The sequence below is a fragment of the Macaca nemestrina genome, chromosome 1 (genome assembly GCF_043159975.1).
Source record: "Macaca nemestrina isolate mMacNem1 chromosome 1, mMacNem.hap1, whole genome shotgun sequence".
In the NCBI taxonomy this organism is placed as follows: domain Eukaryota; kingdom Metazoa; phylum Chordata; class Mammalia; order Primates; family Cercopithecidae; genus Macaca; species Macaca nemestrina.
The window spans coordinates 225,764,375-225,790,755 of NC_092125.1; the positions used below are offsets into that span (position 1 = coordinate 225,764,375).

At 52.7% G+C, this 26,381-nt stretch overlaps 1 protein-coding gene across 2 annotated transcripts; it reads right to left on the reverse strand.

The window, feature by feature from the left end:
- Positions 1–358: 358 nt before the first annotated feature.
- Positions 359–26,381, reverse strand: LOC105479251 (solute carrier family 45 member 1). Of its 2 annotated transcripts, XM_011737175.3 has the most exons (9): positions 26,185–26,381; positions 19,570–19,990; positions 18,900–18,992; positions 18,249–18,473; positions 13,087–13,814; positions 8,142–8,295; positions 5,999–6,175; positions 4,298–4,503; positions 359–790 (listed from the first exon to the last, which is right to left on the reverse strand). In XM_011737175.3, exons 1-9 carry the CDS (start codon positions 26,260–26,262, stop codon positions 524–526), a joined length of 2,349 nt encoding a protein of 782 aa, XP_011735477.1. In that variant the 5' UTR covers positions 26,263–26,381; the 3' UTR covers positions 359–523. The 2 variants fall into 2 exon arrangements, with proteins under 2 accessions (XP_011735477.1, XP_070922966.1); XM_071066865.1 differs by lacking the exon at positions 26,185–26,381 and having other exon boundaries at positions 18,941–18,992; positions 19,570–19,588.

Below are 26,381 nucleotides of genomic sequence, written 5' to 3' on the forward strand. Positions count from 1 at the left end.
CTGTATGCTCTGACTCTACCCTGGGATGCAATGTACAGAATGTATGGTCCAGTTAGACCAGGCTCTCTCTACCTCAGCATGATTGACATCTGGGTCTTGCTAGCTCCTTGCCGTTGGGGCGGTCCTGTGTGCCGTGGGAGGTTCACAGCATCCCTGAGTTGTGACAACCAAAGCTATCTCCAGACGTTGCCAGATGTCTTCCCGGGGGTGGGGGTGGGGTGGCAAAATTGCCCCTGGTTGAGAAGCATTGAATTACACCTTTACTTTCAAAAAAAGATTCTTACAAACCTCCCCCTGCTCAAGTCCTCAGGAGGGTAACTCAATCCCCTACGGACCTCTCAGCCACCGGAGAGCAATGCCTAGAAACCGCAGGCTTTGCGGCTGTCGTTTATTATTTTATCACATATTTACATTCCAGTAGGCAGCCTGTCCCCCTGTCCACCAAGGTCCTTTGGTCCTCACTGGTCGGCCTGCTGCAGACCCCCAGGTGCAGGCGCGTGTGCAGGGTCGAGGCTCCGCGATGTCAGACATTCAGCAGGAGAGGCCGGTGCTCCTCGTCTGCAGCATCGCTGGGAGGAATTTCATAAATGACAAACAGGGAGGAGTACAGGCAGCCCAGGAAGGACACGAGGCTGGAGAAGTACATCACTCCGTTGGCGCTGCCCACGGCCGAGGTCAGGGGCCCCAGGACCAGGGAGACCAGAATCTGGGCCAGGAAGTATTGGCAGCTCAGCAGAGAGATGTCCACGCCCATGCCCCGCCGGGTGCCGTCCGCACTGGACCCTGCAAACTGACCCAGAGGAAGAAACGTGTCAGCGAGACCCGTCGCAGCCGGCACGAGGTGACCGAGCTCCATGTGTCCTGCGAGCCCAGGAGGCCTGAGCGGCCACGCACAGCGGCCTCACATTTTCCAGTGCCGACATGCACAGGGAGTTCAGCCAAGAGTTTAACAATGTTTGTGTTTGGAGAGATGACGACAATGAAAAGAATCCGTGACTAATGGGGCAGATGAGGTGGCCGGAGACACTTTCCCCCTCAGCACTTGAGCTCTTCCCCGTCCTCTCACCCAAAGAAAACCAACCTGCACAGCCAGGCGGCCACTCCACTCCTGCCATCCCATCCTTCACCTTCGTCCGGGATGGGACCTGCCCAACACCACTCCCCACAAAGTCCTCTGCACATGACGCCCTTTGGTCCTCTGTCTGAGGCTCCGAGGTCCTCGTGGCCTCCAGCTTGGACGCGTCACTCACTCTCCCTTCCCTGCATGCCACGCTGGGAGACAGTGGCTGAGAGTGTGGTCTGTGCAGAGCGACAGTGGGGAGCCATGGCATGGATTTCCGTCACTCAGCTCCCCCAGCACCAGCCGGTCTGCAAGGTGCTGGGTGAGTGGGCATTGCTGTGACTTGGGAGCCTGGGCCTCCCCTGCGGCTTCCCTGTGCCAATTCTACCCCCATCAGAAGGGCTGTGCTCAGGGCCAGCCCAGCTGAACGTGTCAGACTCCAAACTCCCTAAAACAAATCAGGCCCAGGCCTAGGGGAGGCAACTGAGGCATGAGATTAAAAGGGAGAGAGAGAAACTCAGTAATCCAGGTCACATTTCCTTCCTTCCTTCCTTCCTTCCTTCCTTCCTTCCTTCCTTCCTTCCTTCCTTCCTTCCTTCCTTCCTTCCTCCCTTCCTCCCTCCCTCCCTCCCTCCCTCCCTTCCTTCCCTCCCTCCCTTCCTTCCTTCCTTTTTCTTTTTCTTTATTGAGACAGGGTCTTGCTCTGTTGCCCAAGCTGGAGTGCAGTGGCACAATCTCAGCCCACTGCAGCCTCAGCCTCCTGGGCTCAGGTGATCCTCCCACCTCAGCCTCCTGAATAGCTGGGACTACAGGTGCATGCCACCACGTCTGGCTAATTTTTAATGTTTTTTTTAAGAGATGGGTCTGACTATGTTGCCCAGGCTGTGCAGGTAATATTTCAATGCAGCATTTTAAAATTTCAAAGTCACTGCAAAAGAAAATTATGGTGGGAACATTATGTGACCATAAAAAGGAATGAGGCCCTGATCCAGGAAACAGCATGGATGGAGCTTGAAGCCTACAGCTGCGCCACAGATGCCAGACACAAGAGACCATGGATCGCCTGACTCCATCACAGGAGACGTCCCAAATAGGCAAGTCCATGGGGACAGGAAGTAGGTTAGTGGTCACCTAGGCCTGGTAGAGTGGGAGGGTCAGAGGGGTGACAGCTGACAGATTTTTCCTGGGCTGACAAAACTGTTCTGAAATTGATGGTGGTGACGGTTGTACAACTCTGCGTGTGCCGAAACCACCGAACGGTGCACGTCACACGCTATTAGATGGTGCACGATATCTCAGTACAGCTGTTAAAAGTCTATGCTGAGCAAAATATCAACAAAAATTTAAGGCACTTTATTTATTTATTTAGTTAGTTATTTGAGACGGAGTCTCGCTCTGTCCCCTGGCTGGAGTGCAGTGGCGCGATCTCGGCTCACTGCAAGCTCCGCTTCCCAGGTTCTCGCCATTCTTCTGCCTCAGCCTCCCGAGTAGCTGGGACTACAGGCACCCGCCACCACACCTGGCTAATTTTTTGTATTTTTTAGTAGAGACGGGGTTTCACTGTGTTAGCCAGGACGGTCTCGACCTCCTGACCTCGTGATCCACCTGTCTCGATCTCCCAAAGTGCTGGGATTACAGGCGTGAGCCACCGCACCTGGCCTGTTTATTTATTTACGCAGCCTCTGTCACCCAGGCTGGAGGGCAGTCGCGCAATCTTGGCTCACTGCAACCTCCGCCTCCTGGGTTCAAGCGATTCTCCTGCTTCAGTCTCCCGAGTAGCTGGGATTATGGGCACGGGCCACCACGCCCCGCTAATTTTTGTATTTTTAGTAAACACGGTTTCGTCATGTTGGCCAGACTGATCTTGAACTCCTGACCTCAAGTGATCCACCCGCCTCGGCCTCCCCAAGTGCTGGGATTACAGGCATGAGCTACTGCACTCGGCCTTTTAAGGCACTTTTAAATGCCATTTTTCTTTTTGCCTCAGATTCCAATATGGGGTGGCTCAGCACTGTTATTGATCCTCTCTTTTTTTTTTTTTGAAAGTATTACTATCTTTATTATGGCATGCAGTAGTATTTTATACATTAGGTCATTTTATAGTAAAAACATTTATGTACAACTGTAGAGAAACTGCTGCACAGATAGCTCCAACTTGAATTAGAAACTATTTTCTCTGTAGAAAATAGTAAAAATTATAACATTTACCAACCTAGCCCAATGAGTTCATTTAAACAAAATAGTAGCTAAATATATTATATGTTTATAAATACAGGTTGAATTCTGGGATCCAGGAGAAACTTGAGTTTCATTGATTGAAACAGCCATGTTTTAAGTTATGTGAAGTGAAATTTCATTTTTTTTTTTTTTGAGACAGAGTCTTGCTCTGTTGGCCAGGCTGGAGTGCAGTGGCACAATCTTGGCTCACTGCGACCTCCACCTCCAGGGTTCACGCCGTTCTCCAGCTTCAGCCTCCTGAGTAGCTGGAACTACAGATGCCTGCCACAACGCCTGGCTAATTTTTTGTATTTTTAGTAGAGACCAGCCTGACCAACATGGTGAAACCCCGTCTCTACTAAAAATATAAAAAATTAGCTGGGCATGGTGGCACCTGCCTGTAATTCCAGCTACTTGGGAGGCTGAGGCAGGAGGATCGCTTGAACCCAGGAGGCGGAGGTTGCACTGAGCCGAGATCGTGCCATTGCACTCCAGCCTGGGCGACAGAGCGAGACTCCATCTCAAAAAAAAAAAAAAAAAAAAAAGGAAAAGAAAAATTGACGTTTTTGTTCTGCATGGTTTTTTGGCAAAAATTCTGATTTTTAAAAATACTGTATTAACATGTTATTGATCTGGATTGCTGAGTTTTCTGAGCTTCACTGCCTCCCCATAAGCCCCACCCTGAATGACTGGGACAGGCGTCAACAGGAGACCCCGTGACCTGACAAAGGAGTAGGAAGGGGCAGCCTCCCATTCCGTGCATCCCTGCAAAGGACAGAGCCCAACCCAGAGCCTGGGTGAGCTGGAGGCTCGTGCTAAGGAAGCAGTGAGGGGATTACAGGCAGGTGCACACCCCAGGCTCAGAAGGGCCCCCCTTGGTTGAATGCTCTGCCATTGCTGTCTTGACAGTCATCACTGTGCACCCGGCTGTGCGGATTGTGCCGCTGGTCCTGGGGGACAGTTCTCAGGAGGGGCTTCTCCAAGAAGCGGACCCGAAGCAAGACAAGGGAGAGCACCTACCTTCTTACTCTGGTAGTAATCGCAGAGCAGCGAGTAGGGCAAGGTGCACAGGGTGGAAAATAAAACCCCGTAGGTTATGCAGAGCGACAGGACCACGTAGAGATTCCTGGAGAGGGTGGCGAGCCCCGTCCCCAGGCCGAAGGCGAGATAGGCGATGAAGTAGAGGGTGCGGACGCTGAGGAACTCCTCCAGCTTCTCCAGGATCGCTGCGGGCCACAGAGAGGGTGAGCGGTGCCACACGGCCAGAGCCTCCGGGGACTCAGCTTCCAGCGCTACCTCCCCGCGGCTGACCTGAAGCTAGCAGTGGTGGGACCTGGCTTGGCAGGCCACTTGCCCCAGACCAGAAAGTACTTCCTGGGGCACCCAGGGGAGCTGAGAGACCGCCCCAGTAACTCTGGTGGGAGCCCAGGACAGGGCTGTCTGGCTGGATGGCAGGACCGGGGTGTCCTGTTCACACCGGCTCGGGTCAGGTCCCCCAGGGCTTCTGCCGGTGGAGGGATCTTGGGGTTGTGACACCAAAAAGGCTCAAGGACTGAGGGTCTCGAGCTAAACCTCTGTGTTCTTGTGTAATTATGGGCACAACAGCAGCCCATCCCGTCGTCGGCCACCATCTTTACGCCCCCAAGAGGACGCGACAGCATGGATATCAGCAACGGGGCTCCCTAGAATCGATAAAATGGGGCCAGTTCCCCATGCCCCAAGGCCACACGGCTATGGGGGAACCCAACACCCAAGGTGACGCCCCGTGGACTCGCAAGTGAGATCTGACAAATTTCTTCTTGCCGCAGCCCCTCAGTGACCCTCTGCTTTGGGGCTCGAACCCATGAAGATGGGGGCAACTAAAATAAAGCAGTTGGCAGATTATGGCTCGAAGGCAAAGTCCAACCTGCAGACTAGTTTTGTAAATTTAAAAAAAAATTAATTTAAAAAATCAAAAAGAGATGAATATTTTGTGACATGTGAAAATCACATTAAATTCATATTTCAGTGAACACAGTGCAGTTTTACTGGCACACGGCACGCCCATTCGGTTTCCCCTGTCTGTGGCTTTCAGTGAGGGGCTGCAACAGAGACCGCTGGGCCGGCAAAGCTGGAAATACCAACTCTGTGGCCTTTTGCAGAAAAAGTGTGTGGACCTCTGGGATAAAATTTGCCCAGTGCACGCTACCAGCCAGGCCCCATGGGGCTGGCACCTCGGCTTCACCCTGGTGTGAACTCAGCACCGTGCTCCAAGGGTACCCCAGACAGAGAACCTCAAAGTCATCTGGGCCCCTGGCCCCTGCCCACTCCCATGTTCCACGATCACTCACCCCTGCCCCCACCTCCCTGGGGACAGGTTGCTCCCTGAATCAAAGTGGGAAGGAGCTGGGCGCTGGCAGACAGTACGCTGCCTGGGAATGGCCTCAGGTTCCCCCTGGGCCCCCACTTCACCCTCGCTACGGCCTGCGGGTATAGTCAGGTTCTGACAAGCACCCGTGCCCCGTAGGCCACCAGCTCTCAGAGGCCTGAGGCCCACAAGCTCCATTTCTTCAGTCCGGCTCCCCCAGGCCCAGTGCCCTGCAGCGGGGAAAGACAGTGGCGCCCCCCAAATTGGGATGTAGTGTCTGCAATCGTAAGGACATGAACCTGCCTTCACTTCACATGCTCCAGGGACCCAACCAAAGCCCTCACTGCCGTGCCAGCCTGGCTGGCGGCAGGTACCTGAGTAGAAGGCTGCACTGAAGGCGTAGATGCACATGCCCCAGCAGCCCATGGTCACGCCGCTGTTGTACTTCTGATACGCCTCGGACGTGTGTGGGGCCTTGGGGTCCCCCTGAAACACCACCTCGCCCATGAAGTCCGTGTAGAAGAGCAACATCCCCTCGAATGAGAGCCACCCTGGAAGAAAGAAAGGGGTTCATGACCTCGGGGGCAAAGGCCAGCACTCTGCCCTTTCTGTAACCAACACGTATCTACTGGTTATAAAAGCAAGGAGCGATTAAAACTGTGTTTGTTTCTGATATGGTTTGGCTGTGTCCCCACCCAAATCTCATCTCTAACTGTAGCTCCTGTAATCCCTGTGTGTCACGGGAGGGACCTGGTGGGAGGTAACGGGATCATGGCGGTTCCCATGCTGTTCTCATGGTTGTGAATACGTCCCATGAGACCTTGGTTTTATAAATGGCAGTTCCCTGCACACGCCCCCTTGCCTGCCGCCATGTAAGATGTGCCTTTGTGCCTCCTTTGCCTTCTGCCGTGATTGTGAGGTCTCCCCAGTCATGTGGAACTGTGAGTCCATTAAACCTCTTTTTCTTTATAAATTACCCAGTTTTGGGTATGTCTTTATTAACAGTGTGAGAACAGACTAACAGAGTTTCCTTACAATTTTTTTTTATTTTAAAACACCATATATTTCTATAAACATGAGGCAAGGGTAGCAGTGGAGGTGCTCCAGCTACCTCGGCAATACAGGGGAGGGGGTCCATTCAATTGGGAGAAATCCACCAGGAAGCACAGGCATGGATGTGCTGGCAGATGTGCTTAGCACTCCATTCCTTGAACCATAGGAATTCCGTCTTTGGTAGAGGAAGGTGGTATTTATAGGCCCTCTCGAACCATAATGAATTATCATCTATAATGTTCTATGCCATCGAGAATTATTAAACAGACTCGTTTTGATGGCAGCAGAATATTTCACAGTGTGGGTGCACCCTGATATATTTAACCCTTCCCCAACTGTTTGACACCTCTATCCCCGATCACAGACTGTGGCTGTCCTAAGCCATGCTGTGATCAGTACCTTGCATATATATTCTGAATATAGTTTTTGATTACGGGCTTGCATGGAATACTGAGTAAGGTCACAGGGGAAAAAGGTAGGACCATTTTCAAGATTCTCACCCATTACGAAACTGCCTTCTAGAAGGTCATGTTGATTTATGTCCCACAATATACGAGAGCCTAGATTATCTCAAATTCTTTTTTCTTTTCTTTTCTTTTCTTTCTTTTTTTTCTTTCTTTTTTTTTTTTTTTTTTTTTTTTTTTGAGGTGGAGTCTTGCTCTGTCACCAGGCTGGCTGGAGTGCAGTGGTGCCATCTCGGCTCACTGCAATCTCCACCTTCTGGGTTCAAGCAATTCTCCTGTCTCAGCCTCCCAAGTAGCTGGAACTACAGGCACTCGCCACCACGCCCGGCTAATTTTTGTATTTTTAGTAGAGACGGGGTTTCACCATGGTGGCCAGGATGGTCTCGATCGTCTCACTTCGTGATTCACCAGCCTTGGCATCCCAAAGTGCTGGGATAACAGGCGTGAGCCACCGTGCCCAGCCTCAAATTCTGAATCATGTTCAAATGTTCAACCACTCAACAGCGAAAAGAGACTAAATGGAATGAAATGCAAGTTGGTGCTTTTCATTCGTCATTCAAAGGCCAGCCGTGTGAATTTACGAACGGCAATAGACATGGGCAGGCAGGTGTGGGGTCTGTGCTTGAAGACAGAGCAAGACAAAGTTGGAAGGTGGGAAGGTGGGAAGGTGTGGGTCCATCATTTCACTGTGGAGTTGTCCAAAGGGCTTCAGGTAATAAGAATTTTGGCCCTGTGGAGACCCAGGTGTCGGATCCAGAGTGAGCTATGTGGCTCTCAATGGTGACACCTGGTTTAGTTTGGGGCTGTCCAGGGCAGGCACCCCGGAGAAAAGCCCTCCAGGGCAGCCACCGCACCCCAGGCCTGCCCTTGGTGCTGCTGTAGGGGGCTGGTGAACATAGAAAAGTTCTGGGAAGGGAGGCTCAGGGACATCCTGGGAGGCCAGTGGGGCGAGAGCCCTGAGCAGGACCGGGACTACGGGGAGGCTTGGCCGGGAGCTCACCCAGGAAGTGGTTGACGCAGAGGGTGCGCAGTGCCTTGGGCATGTTGCAGATGGTGGAGCAGAGGCGGCCCACGGACAGAGGCTGCTCCACAAGCTCGCTGGAGCCCGTCAGCTCGCTCTCGTACTTCACGCCGTTGAGCAGGATGTTGGCGACCTGGGAAGAGCCCACAAACCCCTCATCAGAGCCCCGCACCCCATCAGGCAGCACAGACTCTGCTCTGCTCAGGGGAATGCGTTCTCGGAAACACCGCACCGGTCTGTCTTCATATCAGACGGCATGAGCCCCGCGTGGACACCAACCTCAGAGGAACGGCTTCAGGGCATCGCTTCCGAGGCCCGGACCAGCTAAGACTAGAATTTCATTTCAGGTATGCCTACGGTTTGGCCACAGGACACGATCTGTGCCACAGGGAGTAAGATAAGACTTTGCAAAATGCAAAATACATTTGAAATACAAACACGTGGGTCAGTTCAGATCCAAACACTTAGGAAGTCCTTTCTTTTTCATAAGAGAAGGCTGGGAAAGACTTATTTCAAGGTGGCCACCAGGAACATGTGTTCAAAATTCTCTCTGGACAGGTGGAACCTCCACCACACAGAAGACAGGGTGCCCCTGCCCACACGAGCACCTCGGCCCTCGACAGGGGCTCACACAACACACAACAAGCCCCACGGTCAACAGGATGGAAACTGGTGCGAGGGGCTTCGATTTCTTTCCGGGGCTCAAGAACAACATTCCATGGACATCTTCACTAGGTTTGCAAACTCCTCCTGGAATGAGAAGGTTTCATTCCAAGTAGCCCTGCTTGGGTTTGGGGTATAGACTCCAGTCAGGGGAACTTGTCATTTTGTTGTTGTTGTTGTTGTTTTAGAGACAGAGTCTTGCTCTGTCGCCCAGGCTGGAGTGCAGTGGTGCAGTCATGGCTTACTGCAGCCTCAGCCTCCTGGGCTCAAGTGATCCTCCTACCTCAGCCTACTGAGTAGCTGGGACTACAGGCGTGCACCACCACGCCTGGCTAATTTTAAAAAAATTGTTACGGAGATGAGGTCTCACTATGTCGCCCAGGCTGGTCTCAAACTCCTGGCCTCAAGTGATCCTCCCTCCTACCTCGGGGAACTAGTCGTTTTTGAATTTAGACGTTTGAGAGCAAAGAGGCGCTGCTGCCTCGCTCCACTGGGGTGTCTGTGGTGCGGTCGGCCTTGGACACTCCCGGTGGGAAAGGAAGCGGAGAGGCCGCAGTGCCGGCTCCCAGGACACCCACATCAGCAGAGCGCGTCCCCCACGCCTGCGGAGGAACAGCGCTGCAGTTACGCCTCTGTCTCCGTTGAGCCTGGATGTGTTTATATTTAGCTCATGATTTTTACTTTCCTCAAAGCACTGATGCATAAATTACACTCTACGGAGAAAGGAAATGGAAAAAAGGGATGAAGATGAGATTTTCTTTTTCTTTTTTTTTTTTTTTTTTTGAGATGGAGTCTTGCTCTGTTGCCCAGGCTGGAGTGCAGCCGTGTGATTTCAGCTCACTGCAAGCTCTGCTTCCCAGGTTCACGCCATTCTCCTGCCTCAGCCTCCCCAGCAGCTGGGAGTACAGGCTCCCGCCACCACGCCGGGCCAAGTTATTTTTGCATTTTTAGTAGAAACAGGGTTTCACCGTATTATCCAGGATGGTCTCCATCTCCTGACCTCATGATCCACCCACCAAGTGCTGGGATTACAGGCATGAGCCACCATGTCTGGCCCGAGATTTTCAACCACACCTAAAGAACTGAATCTAAAGCCAGTCTGAACTTTTTGAAACAGTCTGGGATGATCCAGTGTTGACAAAGGCAAGATAAATTACCCCGGCATCATCCACAACGAGGCTGGCGGTGCCCTCGACCTGAGCAATTAGAAAACCTCTTTCCGGCCGGGCGCTGTGGGGTGGCTCGAGCCTGTAATCCCAGCACTTTGGGAGGCCGAGACGGGCGGATCACGAGGTCAGGAGATCGAGACCATCCTGGCTAACACGGTGAAACCCCGTCTCTACTAAAAAATACAAAAAACTAGCCGGGCGAGGTGGCGGGCGCCTGTAGTCCCAGCTACTCGGGAGGCTGAGGCAGGAGAATGGCGTGAACCCGGGATGTGGAGCTTGCAGTGAGCCGAGATCCGGCCACTGCACTCCAGCCTGGGCGACAGCAAGACTCCGTCTCAAAAAAAAAAAAAAAAAGAAAACCTCTTTCCTTTCCTTTCCTTCATAAGGATGGGCTTTCCTGGCTCTCCAGTGATTCCCAGTTCCTCAAGCCCTTTCCAGACAAGAGCTGTCTGTGTCCTTGGTGCCACCAGGAGCCTCAGTAGATGTCCCTGTGAGGCCTGCGCACGCCTCGGCAGCGACCTTCCTCGTGCTGAGACTGTACGCAGGCGTGAAGACACCCCGGCCACACACACCAGAGAAAAGCAAACGAAAGGCACCATCCTGCTCACTCCAAGGAGAAAACGGGGCCGGGTGTGGTGGCTCACACCTGGGATCCCAGCTCTTTGAGAAGCCAAGTTGGGAGGACCACTGGAGCCTAGGAGTTCAAGACCAGCTTGGGCCACATAGTGAGACCCCTATCTCTAAAAAAAATTAAAAAATTAGCTGGGTGTGGTGGCACACACCTGTAGTCCCAGCTACTCAGGAGGCTGAGATGAGAGGATCATTCGGGCCTGGGAGATTGAGGCTGCAGTGAGCCGTGATTGCACCACCGTCTTCCAGCCCCGGCAACAGAGACCCTGTCTCAAAACAAAACCAAACAAGGCCAGGCTCGGTGGCTCACACCTGTAATTCCAGCACTTTGGGAGGCCAAGGCAGGTGGATCGCTTGAGCCCAGGAGCTCAAGACCAACCTGGGCAACACGGTAAGAGCCCATCTCTCTATATTTTTAAAAAGTACGTAAAAACCAAAACAAGACAAAATAATCAAAAAAGAAAAAAGAAAAGAAAGGTAGAGGAGAGGAGAGGGGGAAGGGAAGGGAAGGGGAGGGGAGGAGAGGAGAGGAGAGGAGAGGAGAGGAAAGGAAAGGGGGGAGGGGAGGGGAGGGGAGGGGAGGAGAGGAAAGGAGAGGAAAGGAAAGGAGAGGAAAGGGGGAAGGGGAGGGGAGGGGAGGAGAGGAGAGGAGAGGAGAGGGGAGGGGAGAGGAGAGGAGAGAGGAGGGGAGGGGAGAGGAGAGGAGAGGAAAATAAAGGAAAGGAGAGGAGAGGAAAGGAGAGGAGAAGAGAGGAGAGGAGAGGAGAGGAGAGGAAAATGAACAGTGCAAGCCCCATTCAGTTAACCTCCGACTAAATCAGGGAAGTCATCTAGGCAGAGACAGGACATGTTAACCCCTGAGGGGGAAATGAACTGAGGACCGGGTCCCATTTAAACCCAATGGGACAGGGCCAGGCAGAGCAGGGTCTACTTCATTTAGGAGACACGGCCCACATGCCTCTGTGGCCAGGTGAGGTGTCTCCTGGGCCAGGTCTCTGGGCTGCTCGGCTTTTCCAGCTGCCTCCCTCGAGGGACCAGGCAAATGACACTCGGCTTTGTAGGACCCGGAACACCACATTCCTCCTGAAATGCACTCTCCTCCTGCAACGCCCGCTGGGGTGGGCAGGCCAGTAACTTTTATGTCTACTTTAAATAACAGAATAACCTTTCTTTACTTAAAGACCATGGATTCTGGCTGGGTGTGGTGGCTTACGCCTGTAATCCCAGTACTTTGAGAGGCCAAGGTGGGCGGATCACTTGAGGCCGGGAGTTCAAGACCAGCCTGGCCAACATGGGGAAACCCCATCTCTACTAAAAATACAAAATTAGCTGGGCGTGGTGGCGGGCGCCTATAGTCCCAGCTACTCAGGAGGCTGAAGCAGGAGAATCCTTCGAACCCAGGAGGTGGAGGTTGCCGTGAGCCGAGATCATGCCTCTGCACTCCAGCCTGGGCGACAGAGCAAGACTGTGTCTCCAAAAAAAAAAAAAAAAATCAGCCCATGAAACCCCACAGATCAGTTGGTGGTCTTGCAGCTCATCTGACCTATAGAAAATACAACTCAAACAGCTTTCTGGAAGGTTCTTGGCCTTCGCGGAAGATGGCACTGCCCTGGAGATTACCATTTGTACAGCCTCCAGGAGTGAACCGATGTCAGGCACCAGGAGGGATGATCCCAGACCTGCAGGTTCACTGTCAGGGAAGACTTGGATGTGTTGGCACGGGATTCCCACTGCCAAAATGGGCTGGAGCCCGGACGTCTAGGGAGAAATACCAGGAACAAGTGGGGTGCACACCATGCCTGTAAGAAACTCACTGGCAGGACAAGCCCGGCCTGAATTACGTTTGGGCAAACATAAGTGTTTAAAAGAATTATCACTGTCGCTCCCAGCCAGGATTTTAAACCACCTGATACCTAACAAATGCTCTGAACTCACTCACTCATAGGTGGACTCAGGGCCAGAACTTGTTCACTAACATGCAGGGGAAGACGTCATGTTTCTGAGGCTTGTCTTTTTTTTTTTTTCTGAGACAGGGTCTTGTCTGTCACCCAGGCTGGAGTGCAGTGGTGCAGTCATGGCTCCCTACAGCTTCAACCCCCTGGGCTCAAGCCATCCTTTCTTCAGCCTCCAGAGTAGTTAGGACCACACATGTGTGCCCCACGCCCCGGCTACTTTTTGTATTTTTAGTAGAGATGGGGTTTCGCCATATTGCCCAGGCTGATCTCAAACTCTTGAGTTCAAGCGATCCTCCTGCCTCAGCCTCCTAAAGTGCTGGGACTACAGACATGAGCCACCGCGCCTGGCCTCTAAGGCTTTTCTCTTTAGGCCAAAGCGCTTGACAATACCTCCATGACAGCCGGGAATTTCTTCCTGGATGGACTCTCCCTGTTCGTCATGTAACTGACCAGGGGGACCCCCGACGCTGCCCTCTGAGCCCCGGCTCCCCCGACATTTGCTGTTACCTGCTGACTGAAGGTCACATTCCTTCTCCTGCTAGTTTCGGGACCCCCTCCTCCGGCCGTGTCCGGGATGGCCAAGGTTTGGGGTCTCTTCAGAATCCCTGACGATCTCGGCTTAGAGGTGTCCAAGGAGCCCACCCTCAGAATGTCCCCGTCAGAGCCGGAGGTCAGGGCACCCTCTCTGCCCTCCAGAAGTCCACGGTCCTGGCGGTAGAAGCCATCGGGGGCCCGGGGGAAACTGACGCTGATGGGCAGCCTGGGGACACTGCCGGGGATGGCCAGGTAGCTGTCATGGCCGCCCGTAAAGCAGTCAATGAGGACGCTGTCTATGTTGGCGGTGCCGAAGGATGAGGCGAACTCGCTGATGCCCGTCAGGGAGCTGTCCCTGCTGATGAAGCTGCCGTACTTGGGTGTGAGGGGGCTGGGTGGGGAGATGGGGCTGGAGAAGTTGGTGGCCACGTGCGACGGGAGGGTGTCACCCGGGCCTTCCTCTGGCAGGACAGGTGGGGATGGGGGCAGCGGGAGGCTGGGGCTCTTCATAGCTGCCCGCTTCTCACCCGGCGGCCGCAGCGGCCTCTCAGGGATGCTGACCAGGGTCAGGACGGTGGTGACGCTCAGGGTGACCGCGGTGAAGAGATAAATGACACGGAGCTGCCCCCCCAGGGCCCTCCCAAAGCCAGTTTTATCCCAGTGGATTCCGCCGACCACGTATCCGAAGCCTCCTCCGAGACCTGGGGAAAGAGACAGGGTTTGAGTTCCCTTCTGCGGGAGGAGAAGCCCAAGCGTGGTGGCTCCGTTTCTTAGAAGGACATGAAGGTAGCCAAGGCCATTCCAGGGACGTGGGCACAGTACTCGTCCCACCTAAACCCCAACGAAATGGGACAGGATTCCCAGGGCGGGCCCCTTGAGGAGGTCTCCCTCCTGTCCTGCACAGCCACCTGCAGGGCCCTTCCTGGCGCGACCCCCAGCGGCAGCACAGTGACCACCTGCCCACATCCCCTTCCACTTCCTGCCTGTTCCACTTTCCCCGTAACCTTTCAGGCCCCTGGAGCAAATGCTGACACGGGATACATCCTCCCTCCAAGGCCCCCTCCAGCTCAGGGCCGACCCCATCACCCACACACAGCCGACCGCACGTGTGCACGTGGGTGTTTGTCCCCGTGCATGGAACACCATGAGGAGAGTCACCCCTTCTGGTGACCACAGACGGGTCCCGCCTCCCCACACCCTGGCGGGCAGCTCTCTGGTCTCTGAGCCATCAGCCCACAGCAGAAAAGTAGGGATTGGATCACTGCTGTTCCTGCTGTTCTCGCTCCACGCCTCGGGGCACCGGCCAGCCCAGCCCTGGCCACAGAGCACGGCAAGAAACTGTGGGCGATGCCGTGGGGACCCAGCCAACAGCAGCGGGCAGATTTACCTCCAGACACCGCGGCTTCTTCCAGCTCGGCTCTGTGCTTCAATGGCAAAAGCCAGGGAAGCCACAGGGGCTCCACCCCAGCCAGCTGCGCGTCCACGACACCCACCCCATCAGGGATCCGGTGTTTTGTTTTGTTTTATTGTGAGTTGAGCCACATTTTGAGTCTGTCTAGTGTTGAGAGGAGAGGAGGGTTCTCTCGGTTTACCGCTGCTGGTGAGGAGGAACCTGCCTGCTACCAGCATGGGATTTTTGGTTTGGGGAAGACTTGGCCACATGAGGGGTTTACCTTTCAAATAAGAACTTCTACGGACAGGCCTGGGCTTCGGACACTCCCAGCTCAGCCTTCCACACATACCCAAGGGTGGCATGGCTGTGGATCTCATTATTTCGAGGTTTCACTGCAGATCTTCCTTCCTTTGTCCCAGATGGGCCTTTTCATTTCATTCGCATGCCCATTTAAAAGCCCCAGTCCCGTCGCTTCTCTGCCTCTGTTCTTCTAGACTTGGGAGTCTTTCTGCCTCCCCACTGCCCCCTGGGCATTTTATTATTCTTGACTTCCCACGCTCATGATTCTAATTACCTTCCCTCCTCCCCTCCTGAAAGACATCGTTGCTGTTCATGACCCTTATCCAAGGTCAGATTTCAGATAAACTTTATCTTTTATCTCTTTATTTTTTTGAGACGGAGTTTCACTCTTGTTGCCCAGGTTGGAGCGCAGTGACGCCATCTCGGCTCACTGCCACCTCCTCTTCCTGGGCTCAAGCGATTCTCCTGCCTCAGCCTCCCAAGTAGCTGGGATTACAGGCATGCGCCACCAGGCCCGGCTAATTTTTCTATGTTTAGTAGAGGTGGGGTTTCACCGTGTTGGCCAAGCTGGTCTCGAACTCCTGACCTCAGGTGATCTGCCCGCCTCGGCCTCCCAGAGTGCTGGGATAACAGGCATGAGCCACCACACCCGGCCCAGATGAACTTTGTTACTAATTTTCTTGAATGATCGAAGTGGTGCATTCTCATAGACGGGCGTAAGGTAAAAACCAACGTCCCTCTTCCACTCTGCCAAGCCCAGCACTCGCCCAGCATGGCCCCTTTAGAGGTTCCCTCGCCCACAGCAGCGCACGTGTGGAAACAGGGAGAGAAGCAGCAACATTTTCCAGGAGAGGCGACCCAGGCTTGGGGAGGCCGAGCCATTTGCTCAGTGTGGACTTTCAGCTTCCAGAACCCGAGCCCCCAACCACCGGGTGACCCAGCCTCTTCATTCGGGTCCTGTATGGGTCTCATTAAGCCTTTCCCTTGATTTTTAAACATCGTTCCAATATCTATTGCTTTTTCAAGACTAGTCAAGTGCAGCAGTGAGGGCTGGGGAAAGAGTGGAGGAAGGAGTTCCGTCTGTAACTGACTGTGAGCCATCAATCAAGACAACTCGCTACCTTCAGCCCAGCCAATTGCTATTTTATTTGTTTTTTATTTTATTTTTTACTTTATTTATTTTGAGATGGAGTTTCACTCTGTCGCTCAGGCTGGAGTGCGTGGCGCAATCTCGGCTCACTGCAACCTCCACCTCCTGGGTTCAAGCGATTCTCCTGCCTCAGCCTCCTGAGTGGCTGGGACTACAGGTACGCAACACATACCTGGCTAATTTTTTGTATTTTTAGTAGAGATGGGGTTTTGCCATGTTGGCCAGGCTGGTCTTGAACTCCTGACCTCAAGTGATCCACCCAGTTGAGCCTCTCAAAGTGCTGGGGTTACAGGCATAAGCCACCATGCCCAGCCCCAGTTGCTATTTTAAATGGAATTTTTTTCTTCCATTTTATTCTGCAACAAGGCAAATATTTTATATAGAAAAGCTAGAGTTATTTATTTATTTAATTTTATGTTTTTAGAGATGTGGTCCCACTATTCCCCCAAGCTGGTTTCAAACTCCTGAACTCACGCAATTCTCTTGGCTTCGCCTCCCAAGGTGTTGAGATTAGGCCACTGCACCCGACCAGTATTGACTTTTATACAGCACATTGATAACTAAGCATCATACTGAACTCCTGCACTGCTTTGCAGCCAATTCCCTTGAAGTTTCTGTACGTCCAGCCCCAGAGACCAGTGGGGCTGACCTCGCTCCTTCTGTTTGTGTCTCCCTAATGGCAGTGGTTCTGTGGGACGGGTGCAGTCTTGCCTCATTCCTGGCTTTGATGGTAACATTTCTCCTGTTTTGCCACTGAGCATGCCACAGGTGTGTATATATACACACATCCACGCATGGTATGTATAACACGTGTGGCCATGCACACACACTCGATCCTCATTCTCTGTAGATTCTGTATTTGTGAATTCACCTCCTCACTACCATTTAGTGAGGTAAACCCAGAACCAGACCTCACGGTGCTCTCACCATCATTCAAGGATTTGCACACAACAGCACATCGCCTGCACTTCCAAGGGCGCATGGTCCAGCTGAGGCCCCGCAGGGCTGAGCTCTGCTTTCTTGTCTCCACACTCACACTGGAAACAAGAGTTGGTGTGTGTGTGTTTGTTTGTTTGTTTGTTTTTTGAGACGGGGTCTCGCTTTGTTGCCCAGGCTGGAGTGCAGTGGCACGATCTCGGCTCACTGCAACCTCTGCCTCCCGGGTTCAAGCGATTCTCCCGCTTCAGCCTCCCGAGTAGCTGGGACTACAGGCAAGCGCCACCACGCCCAGCTGATTTTTTGTATTTTTAGTAGAGATGGCGTTTCTCCATGGTGGTCAGGCTGGTCTCGAACTCCCGACCTCAGGTGATCTGCCCACCTCAGCCTCCCAAAGTGCTGGGATTACAGGTGTGAGCCACCGCACCTGGCCAAAGCAAGAGTTTTTTTGTGTGGTCTATTTAGTGCCACCTTTTTTACATTTTTATGTTTTCTGTTGGTGTTTCACTGTTTAAATGGCCTCCAAGCTGCCTGACGTTCCCAAGTGCAAGAAGGCCGGATGCACCTCGTGCAGAAAATGCGTGCAACAGTGATGCTTCGTTCAGGCGTGAGTTGCAGCGCTGTTGGCCGTCAATTCAACATTAATCAGCCAAAGGCATAGATGAAATAAGGGGTTTTAAACAGAAACTCATACAACAAGGTTATGCGTTGATCCATTGATGAAAATGTTGTGACCAGAGGCTCACAGGAACCTAACCCTGTATTGTTCCTAGGAGCGAGACTCGGTGTTTGCTAATTCAGGGTTTGTGGTGACTTTGTAGAACATAACTACCTCAAACAATGAGAATCCATGAATAGAAACATTTGGATTTATAGACCTATAATTGTTGTTTATGTGTCAACAGCATAGGTTGTGGTTGATGGGTGTTGTATGAGATACGTATCTTCTTTTTTTTTTATGAGAGAGAGTCTCACTCTGTCACCCAGCTCCCAGGTTCACGCCATTCTCCTGCCTCAGCCTCCCGAGAAGCTGGGCCTACAGGCACCCGCCACCATGCCCGACTAATTATTTTTTGTATTTTTAGTAGAGACGGGTTTCACCATCTTAGCCAGGAAGGTCTCGATCTTCTGACCTCGTGATCCGCCCGTCTCGGCCTCCCAAAGTGCTGGGATTACAGGCTTGAGCCACCACGCCCGGCCAAGATATGTATTTTCAATCACTTCAGTGTTTCTCTATATATTGGAATTCTCCCAGCTTCTTTGTTAAATCATGGAGTGAGGAAGGGCCTCAAAAGCCACATGTCTGAAGCCTGCAGCCCTGCAGACCCAGCCTCGGCCCTGCTGAGGGAGACTCACCTGCCAGGAGGGCGTGGATGTTCAGGCCTCGGTCCTGGTCCGCGGGGCTGCACACGTCCATCATGTAGGCGTGGCTGGGGTTGTCTGCTGAGTCGGCACTAAAGTCCATCAGCACCACCCCGCACACGGTCAGCAGCAGGCCCCACTTGTGGTTGCCGGTCACGTCAGCCAGGGCGATGCCAATGTCCCGGCCATTCAGCAAGAGTGAGAGGCCCAGCAGTGCCCCTGGACACAGAGAAACAAAGTCACCCCAAGAAAATGCAGACCAGCTCTTTCCCCCGCAGCTCACAACTTATGTCTAGAATCTTTAGGACCCAAGAATTTTTAAAACTTAAACCTCAAGCACAGCCTGGTGGAAAAGTCACCTGCAAACTCACCATATATTTTGCACTTGGATGGGGGTTTTTATTTCATTAAGCAGAGAAGAAATGAGATGAACTTTATCAACTCATTTTTAAAAATGATCAAAGGATCTATTCTCACAGTTAACTCAGGTCAGGTTACCGGGCACTCCCTGCCTCACGCCAGTGCGGGTCCAGAGCTATCTGGATAACTACTATGGTCAATGTTCTTTTAAATTTTCCTAAAAGGAGGCAGTTGGGGCCTTTTATTTTTTCCTCTCCATTTTATTTCCATGCCAAAACAACAGACCTATAGCCAGGACAAGAATGAAAGGGCGTCTCCTTCCAAACCTTGAGGTACACCGGTCACTCCAAGCACCCAACAGAGGCTGCAGTAGGAATCCTGAAACAGAGCAGGCCAGTGGTCATTGCTGGGGTCCGCCGGGGTCCCCACGGCACATGGGGACATCGAATCAGCCTCCACATTCCTGAAGTGGCTGCTCTCAAACACCCCCAGTGCATCAAAAGAATAAGATGATGAAACAGAGTCAGTGACAAAACCCTGAACTCGGAAACCAAAGCTAACTCTTGGGATCGCTCGGCATCTCCTTAAATCCTCCACTTTGTACCCTAAGGCCCTAAGCAGCCACGACTTTCCTTGGGAATCCAAGAAATTTCAGGACCTTCCAGGCCCACATGTCACCAAGTGCTATGACTTGGACCCTCTGACAAGGAGAGCCTGGCATGAGATGGTGTCAGCCCTTGAGGACTGCTAAATCCCTGTTCTATTGTCTGGTTTTGATAAGGAACTTAAAATCTGGGATATGACCGGCAGTACCTATGCTCCCCACAGTCCCAGACTAATGAGGGGAACTTAACTCTTGATCCTCCCTTCTCCCCTAAGGACCCTCAAGCTGCTGCAATGAGGCTTCTGGAAGCTTCCAGAGGCCCTCCACCATCAGGGAGGAGCTGGGGCTCACCGAGGATGGGGCTGATGAACCACACCAGGCTGTAGAGCTGGTCAGGCAGGCCCATCTGCAGGAGCACCGGGGTCACGTACGCCGTCTCCATGGCGTAGCTGAACTCGATGCCAAAGAGGATGCAGCCGTTGAAAAGCAGCTCCCGGAAGGACCTCTGGGGGTGCAGGTCCCCGAAGTCCACCAGCTCAAGCGGGCATGGGGTGTTGGGGGGCGGGGGTGGGGAGGGACGAATGCACTTCCTCCTCTTGGGGTGTCGTTTGAAGTTGTTGGCCCGGTGACTGAGGTGTCGTGTCACGGACCCCGAGTAGCCCGTGACCTGGGACCTCCAGAAGTCCTGTGGGGCCACGCTGGGGAAGAAGGCGTCTCCCGGCGGGGTGCTGCTGGCTGCGGGGATCATCGTGGCGAGGGCTGGTGGGCGTCCCTGCGAGGAAAGCCCGTGGGGGGGGGCCACAGTTACTTCTGCCTGGGTAGTCCTCCCCCGACATTTGAGTTCACACTGCAGAATTTAGAGTCAAACACCGTCCCCCAACAGCAGACCCCACTGCTCACGGTTGATGCTCTGGGCCTCACTTTCCCATCTGCAGCTCCTCTGCCCCAGGAGGCCGAAGCCCAGTGCCTTCCCTACTCAGAGAGAGGACCCCCGCCCTGCAGGTCCCCACCTCAAACTCAAAGGGACCATCCCCCAAACAGAGGCTCGGTCGGGACTGTCCTGAGGAAGTGAGAGCCTCTCAGCTTCTCTCAGGCCTCCAAGGACACCAGGGCTATTTTAGGACCTGCGGCCCATTTCCAGGGCTAATTTTTTCCTTCCCTGAAGGTCCCAGGGGACCAGAGAGGAAGAGAGACCGGGCATGGTTAGGAACCACCCCCAGGCACCCCGAGTGCTTCCTCGCGGTGCAGGGACAGCTCCTCTCTCCCCGGATAGTCATAGTCAGTCCCCTCTACTCCCTAACACTTGTGTTCCCTCCTTTGCAGTAGGCCAGGGGACCCTCCCTAAAGGCAGCTGAATGGGCTTAACATGAGCCTCTTTCCTTTAGCACCCACTGACAAGTGAGTTTTAGTCCAGTGGGGAGAATTGAGGCTTTGACAGTATTCAAAAATGCTTTCTTTAAAGAAATAAGCCAAACTCTGGAATCCTGTAGTCACAGACAACACGCGAATGCAGAGGGACAGAACCAGGGAGAGCTGAGAAACAGATCCCCACCCCCCAGCTTCAACTTACTTTTTAAGCATTTTCACAATGCCCATGACCTAGGTAAGGAGTGAGCAAGTTCAAGGCCTTCCCAGAGAGACACCCCTCCACTCCCATCCTCCCCTGTCCTCTGCCCAGCTGGGGTTTGCAACCTGCACCACTTAGGCACCGGCTCCAAAGCGTCGAACTGTTTTTCACCCATTTGAAAGTAAACTAGATTATTAATATTAACAGAATGGATTCTAATATGTTAGCTTGTGTGTTTCAGCCAATGTCCACTTTTATAAGCACAAGGAGAGGAAAGCTGCTCAGATCAGAGGGGAAGAGACAGACACCAACACAATGGCGGGGGCGGGGGGTCCCAGGATTCTCTCAGACACAGCCCACCCCACCTGCTCCACAAAAAAGCAACAGACTAAATTCCCTTTGAAGTCCTTCCTGAGACATAGGCCCCCAAACTGGGACAACTTTCCCAACATTGATTTCTGATGATGGCCCTTGTCATTGGCCAAGATAAATATCACAGGCTTTCTCTCAAAATTAGTTTCAAGCTTCAAAAGTAAGGCTCTTCTTTTTCTGACATTAACTCACCATACAGCTTTCCATCACACTATCACTAGACAATAAATTATTTATGAATCACTCTGAACTTCCTCACTCCGGATTTGTATCTAAAACTCTTCCACCACCCTACCCACTCAGAGATTGTGTTTCTTCTCTTTGGAAGACACCAATGGTGAAAATGATTGGATCTAGAGACATCCCAGCAGGATAAAGAACACTGTGTTAATCCAATGACTCATCCATCCATCCATCTACCCACCCACCTATCCATGCATCCATCCACTCACCCACTCATCTATCCATCCACCCATCCATCCATCCATCCATCCATCCACCCACCCATCCATCCATCCATCCATCCACCCATCCATCCATCCACCCACCCACCCATCCATCCATCCATCCATCCATCCACCCATCCATCTTCCCACCCATCCATCCATCCATCCATCCACCCATCTGTCCATCCACCCATCTGTCCATCCATCCACCCATCCATCCATCCACCCACCCATCCATCCATCCATCCATCCATCCATCCATCCATCCATCCACCCATCCATCTATCCACCCATCCATCTTTCCACCCATCCATCCATCCATCCATCCATCCACCCATCTGTCCATCCACCCATCTGTCCATCCATCCACCCATCCATCCATCCACCCACCCACCCACTCATCCATCCATCCATCTGCCCACTCATCCATTCATCCATCCACCCATCCATCCATCCACCCACCCACTCATCCACCCATCCATCCATATATCTACCCACCCATCTATCCATCCATCCATCTATCCATCCACCCATCCATCCATCCACCCATCCACCCATCCATCCATCCACCCACCCATCCATCCACCCACCCACTCATCCATCCATTCACCCATCCATCCACCCACCCACCCATCCATCCACCTATCCATCCACCCACTCATCCATCCATCCACCCACCTACCCACCCATCCTTCCATGTATTATCAACCCACCCACCTACCCATCTATGCATGTACCTATCGACCCACCCATCCATCCATCCACCCGCCCACTCATCCATCCATCCATCCATCCATCCACTCATCCACCCATCCAGTCACCCACCCATCCATGTATCCATCCACCCACCAACCCATCCATCCATCTATCCATCCATCCATCCATCCACCCATTCATCTACCACCCACTCTTCCACCCACTCACCCAGCCATCCATTCATCCATCTTTCCACTCAGTCATCTACCCATCCATCCTTCCACACATCCTCTCTTCTATTCATCTATTCATTTGTCTATCCAAAAACCATCCACACATCCACCTACCTATTCTTCCACCCACTCCTCTATCCATCCTTCCATTCACCCATCTACCTATCCTCCCTTCCAAACATTTACTCATCTACCCACCTACCCAGCCTCTAATTCAGCTGAGTATTGAGTACCAAGACACTGAGGTGATAGAGATAAAAGAAAGACACAGTTCTTGTCCTCGAGTTAGGTGAAAAGGTGGAGGAAAGGGCCTTCCTAGGTGGTGGAATCATTGGGTAAAAGAGAGAGATGAGTAACAGTTGGGCCCAGTGGGGGTGGGGTGAGAGATGAAGCCCTCAGAAAGGTCTTAGCTAATCACGGAGGGCCTTGAAGCCTTGCTAAGAGATGGATTTTATTCCAAGGTGACAGGGAGTGACATAGCAGAGACAGAGTCTCCTGTCACTTCTATAAAGGACTTATCCTGTGGCCTTGGAAAATACCACGCTTTCCTGTAGGAAGAGAACAGATGAACCTAAGAACTATGTAGACAAGTAATACTTCATTTGAAATAGAATTCATTTATAAGGAGTAAATCAAGATTAACATGTTTAAAAAGCTAATCTTATTTATGTTCCTCACTGGCGTAGCTCAAGCACTTCTGCATGGTAAAACCTGCCGGTTGGCAGGTCTTCCTTCCAAAAACCCAAGTAGCAGTTAGCATCCCCTGGAGCTTCATTCATCAAAAGCACAGAAATAGAGCGCCAGCTCCAACCCCGTGTAAGACCATCTCCTTCCGAGTCGGGGGTGAGACCCAGCACAGGTGAGGTGGACAGTTGGATTGGACTCTGCCCGAAGGTCACAGACCCACGTATGCCCTCAGTGGCCAACTCCCTTTCCATCCCTCTGCCCAGCCTCTTCCCACCTTCAGGCACACAGACATATCTCCTGCTCTTTCTGATCAGCATTTTAACCATAATGTGAACTTAAGTGCATTAGAAAGCTTCCCTTTAAATTTGGAACGAAGAACTGTGGCCTAATTTGGAAAAATTTCAGCTTTAAACAGCATATGGCAGAAGTGTGTGTGTGTGTGTGTGTGTGTGTGTGTGTGTGTGTATAGAGAGAGAAACAGAGAGAGAGAGTGAGAGAGAGAGACAGACAGACAGTCTCCGTCTATCTAGCCCAGGCTGGAGTACAGTCATCATGGCTCAGTGCAGCCTCAACCTCCCTGGGCTCAGGTGATCCTCTCACCTCAGCCTCCCAAATAGCTGGAACTACAGGTGCACACCACCACACCACGCTAATTCTTGTATTTTTTTTTTTTTTTTTTTTTTTGTAGAGACGGGGTTTCGCCATGTTGCCCAGGCTGGCCTCAAACTCCTGGGCTCAAGGGATCCGCCTGCCTTGGCTTCCCAAACTGTTGGAATTACAGGCATGAGCCACCACGCCCAGCCCCTGAAGTGTCTTTTTGAAAAGAGGAGCCTCTTCGACCTTATTTAAAGTGGACTACGTAGATGGCCCACTTCTCTACCTGCAAGAGGATAACTCTACTGCCACCTCCGCCACACCCCACTGCAGCCTGTCCCAGCAGAAGGGAGAGCCTCGCACACTCAATGAACTTCTCTCTAGCATCTGAACCAGAATTAAACCTAGTTTAATCCTGGCTGGGAAAGTCTTTACTAAGGATTCATCTTCAAATCTGGGGATCAGCATTACCATTTTTATTAAAACTACATTTAGTAAAAGTTGTTCACAAATGTTTATTCTAAGAAGAATTTTAGAAATTCATTTTTGAGGCCAGGCACAGTGGCTCATGCCTGTAATGCCAGTACTTTGGGAGGCCGATGTGGGCAGATCACCTGAGCTCAGGAGTTCGAGACCAGCATGGCCAACATGGAGAAACCCCGTTTCTACTAAAAATACAAAAAATTAGCTGGGCATGGTGGTGGGTGCCTGTAATCCCAGCTACTCCGGAGGCTGAGGCAGAAGAATTGCTTGAACCCAGGAGGTGAAGGTTGTAGTAAGCCGAGATTGTGCCACTGCACTCCAGTCTGGGCAACAGAGTGAGACTCTGTCTCAAAAAAAAAAAAAAAAAAAAATCATTTTTTAATGTTTCCATAAAAATGGGTGAAAGTGGAAATTAAGATCATAAAATCTGATTTTAATACACAAATGCAAACATTCGCCAGACCATCTTTACTGCACCATATGACCATTTACTCGGTCAAAAGGAAATGCACTCATCTCCCTGGACCCCCCAAAGGTTATACAGGGGCCCACTATGCTTCCGGAGTACAGGGGATGTTTAAAGTAACAGATCCCTCCAACTGTGTTGTGGGAAGTTTAAGCGGCAAATGAATAATAAAAGTAATTAGTGTCCATGTAGTTTGAATGCTTGCAACGATCCTACTACGAGCCAAAACCATTTCCTCATTTCTTTCTTCTCTTTATGAAAATGGGTTCCCGCCACGGGGTTGCCTTGGGCCACTTCCCTTCCTCAGGCTTATTTACTTATTTATTTATTTGGTACGAGTCTCACTCTATCACCCAGGCTACAGAGCAGTGGTGCAATATGGGCTCACTGCAAACTCCGCCTCCCAGGTTCAAGCAATTCTCCTGCCTCAACCTCCCAAGTAGCTGGGATTACAGGCATGCGCCACCACGCCCGGCTAATTTTGTTTTTTCAGTAGAGATGGGGTTTCCCCATGTTGGCCAGGCTGGTCTAGAACTCCTGACCTCAGGTGATCCACCCGCCTCGGCCTTCCAAAGTGCTGGGATTACAGGCATGAGCCGCCGAGCCCAGCCCCTCACGCTTCTTTCTACCCATTCTCAAAATTCTTCAGTGAGGTCCTCCCGGACCAGGAAGGGGCTCTGCGGACTTGGGAGGGTGCACTTAATAGGCTAGTTACTGAATCGCGGCCGTTTCCCACTTTGCATCTCCGGCAGCTTGACCCCTACTCCAGGGCCAACTTTTCCCAAAAGCCCAGCCCAGGTGCAGCCTGAACGTGGCTTTCTCCGCACCTGACTCTGCTTCCCTGTAAGAGCTGAAAAACATGCAAGGCTGTCACTCTAGAAATAATTGGAGAAGTTGCTTATTGTCGAGGGCAGAAGGAGCTGAACGGCTTCCATCTCAGAGCGTTCCCCTCGGTGCTGACTCGCTAGGGAAAGGGGAGTCCTCGGTGCCCTCGCTAAGTAACCCTGGGATGCTGAGGGGCGTTGCCAGGCCCCTGGTCAACAAGAGGGCTCAGCCCCAGGCAAGACGTGAGCCGGGAGCGGATGACACCTGCCCAGGTGACCAGGGACCAGGCCTCCGGCTCAAGGAGCGCATCAGGAGCTGGGGCCAAGGCCGGGGTTTCTTCCCCTTGCCAGCAAGGATGAGAGCACCTGCCATCTGGCCGGCACCTTCCCCTGGACCCGAGGCTCCTGCCCTCGGAGGGGCGAGACGGAGGAGCTCCGTGGACTCTGCAATTCATGAGACTTCCACGAGGAACAAAGGTCTCCGTGCCGGCCTCGGGTCCCGATCTCGGCGCCCTGACTACCCCGGGGCCCAGGGCGCGGCGCTCCGGCAGGCACCGAGCCAGGGAGCGGGCGGAGGGCGCGGAGGAGACGGTGGTACCTGTGGGTGGAGACGGCAGGCATCCCTGTCCCCGCTGGGCTGCTGCCTGCCCGGCCGCGGTCCCGGCTGCTGCAGCATCACCCGGGGCGGGGCGCTGACGTCATGGCCGCAGCCTCTGCATCCGCGCCGGGTTCGGAGCCTTAAAGCGGCGCCGCGCCGGGGGCCCCGCGGACGGGAGGGGAGCCCGGCGTCCTCCT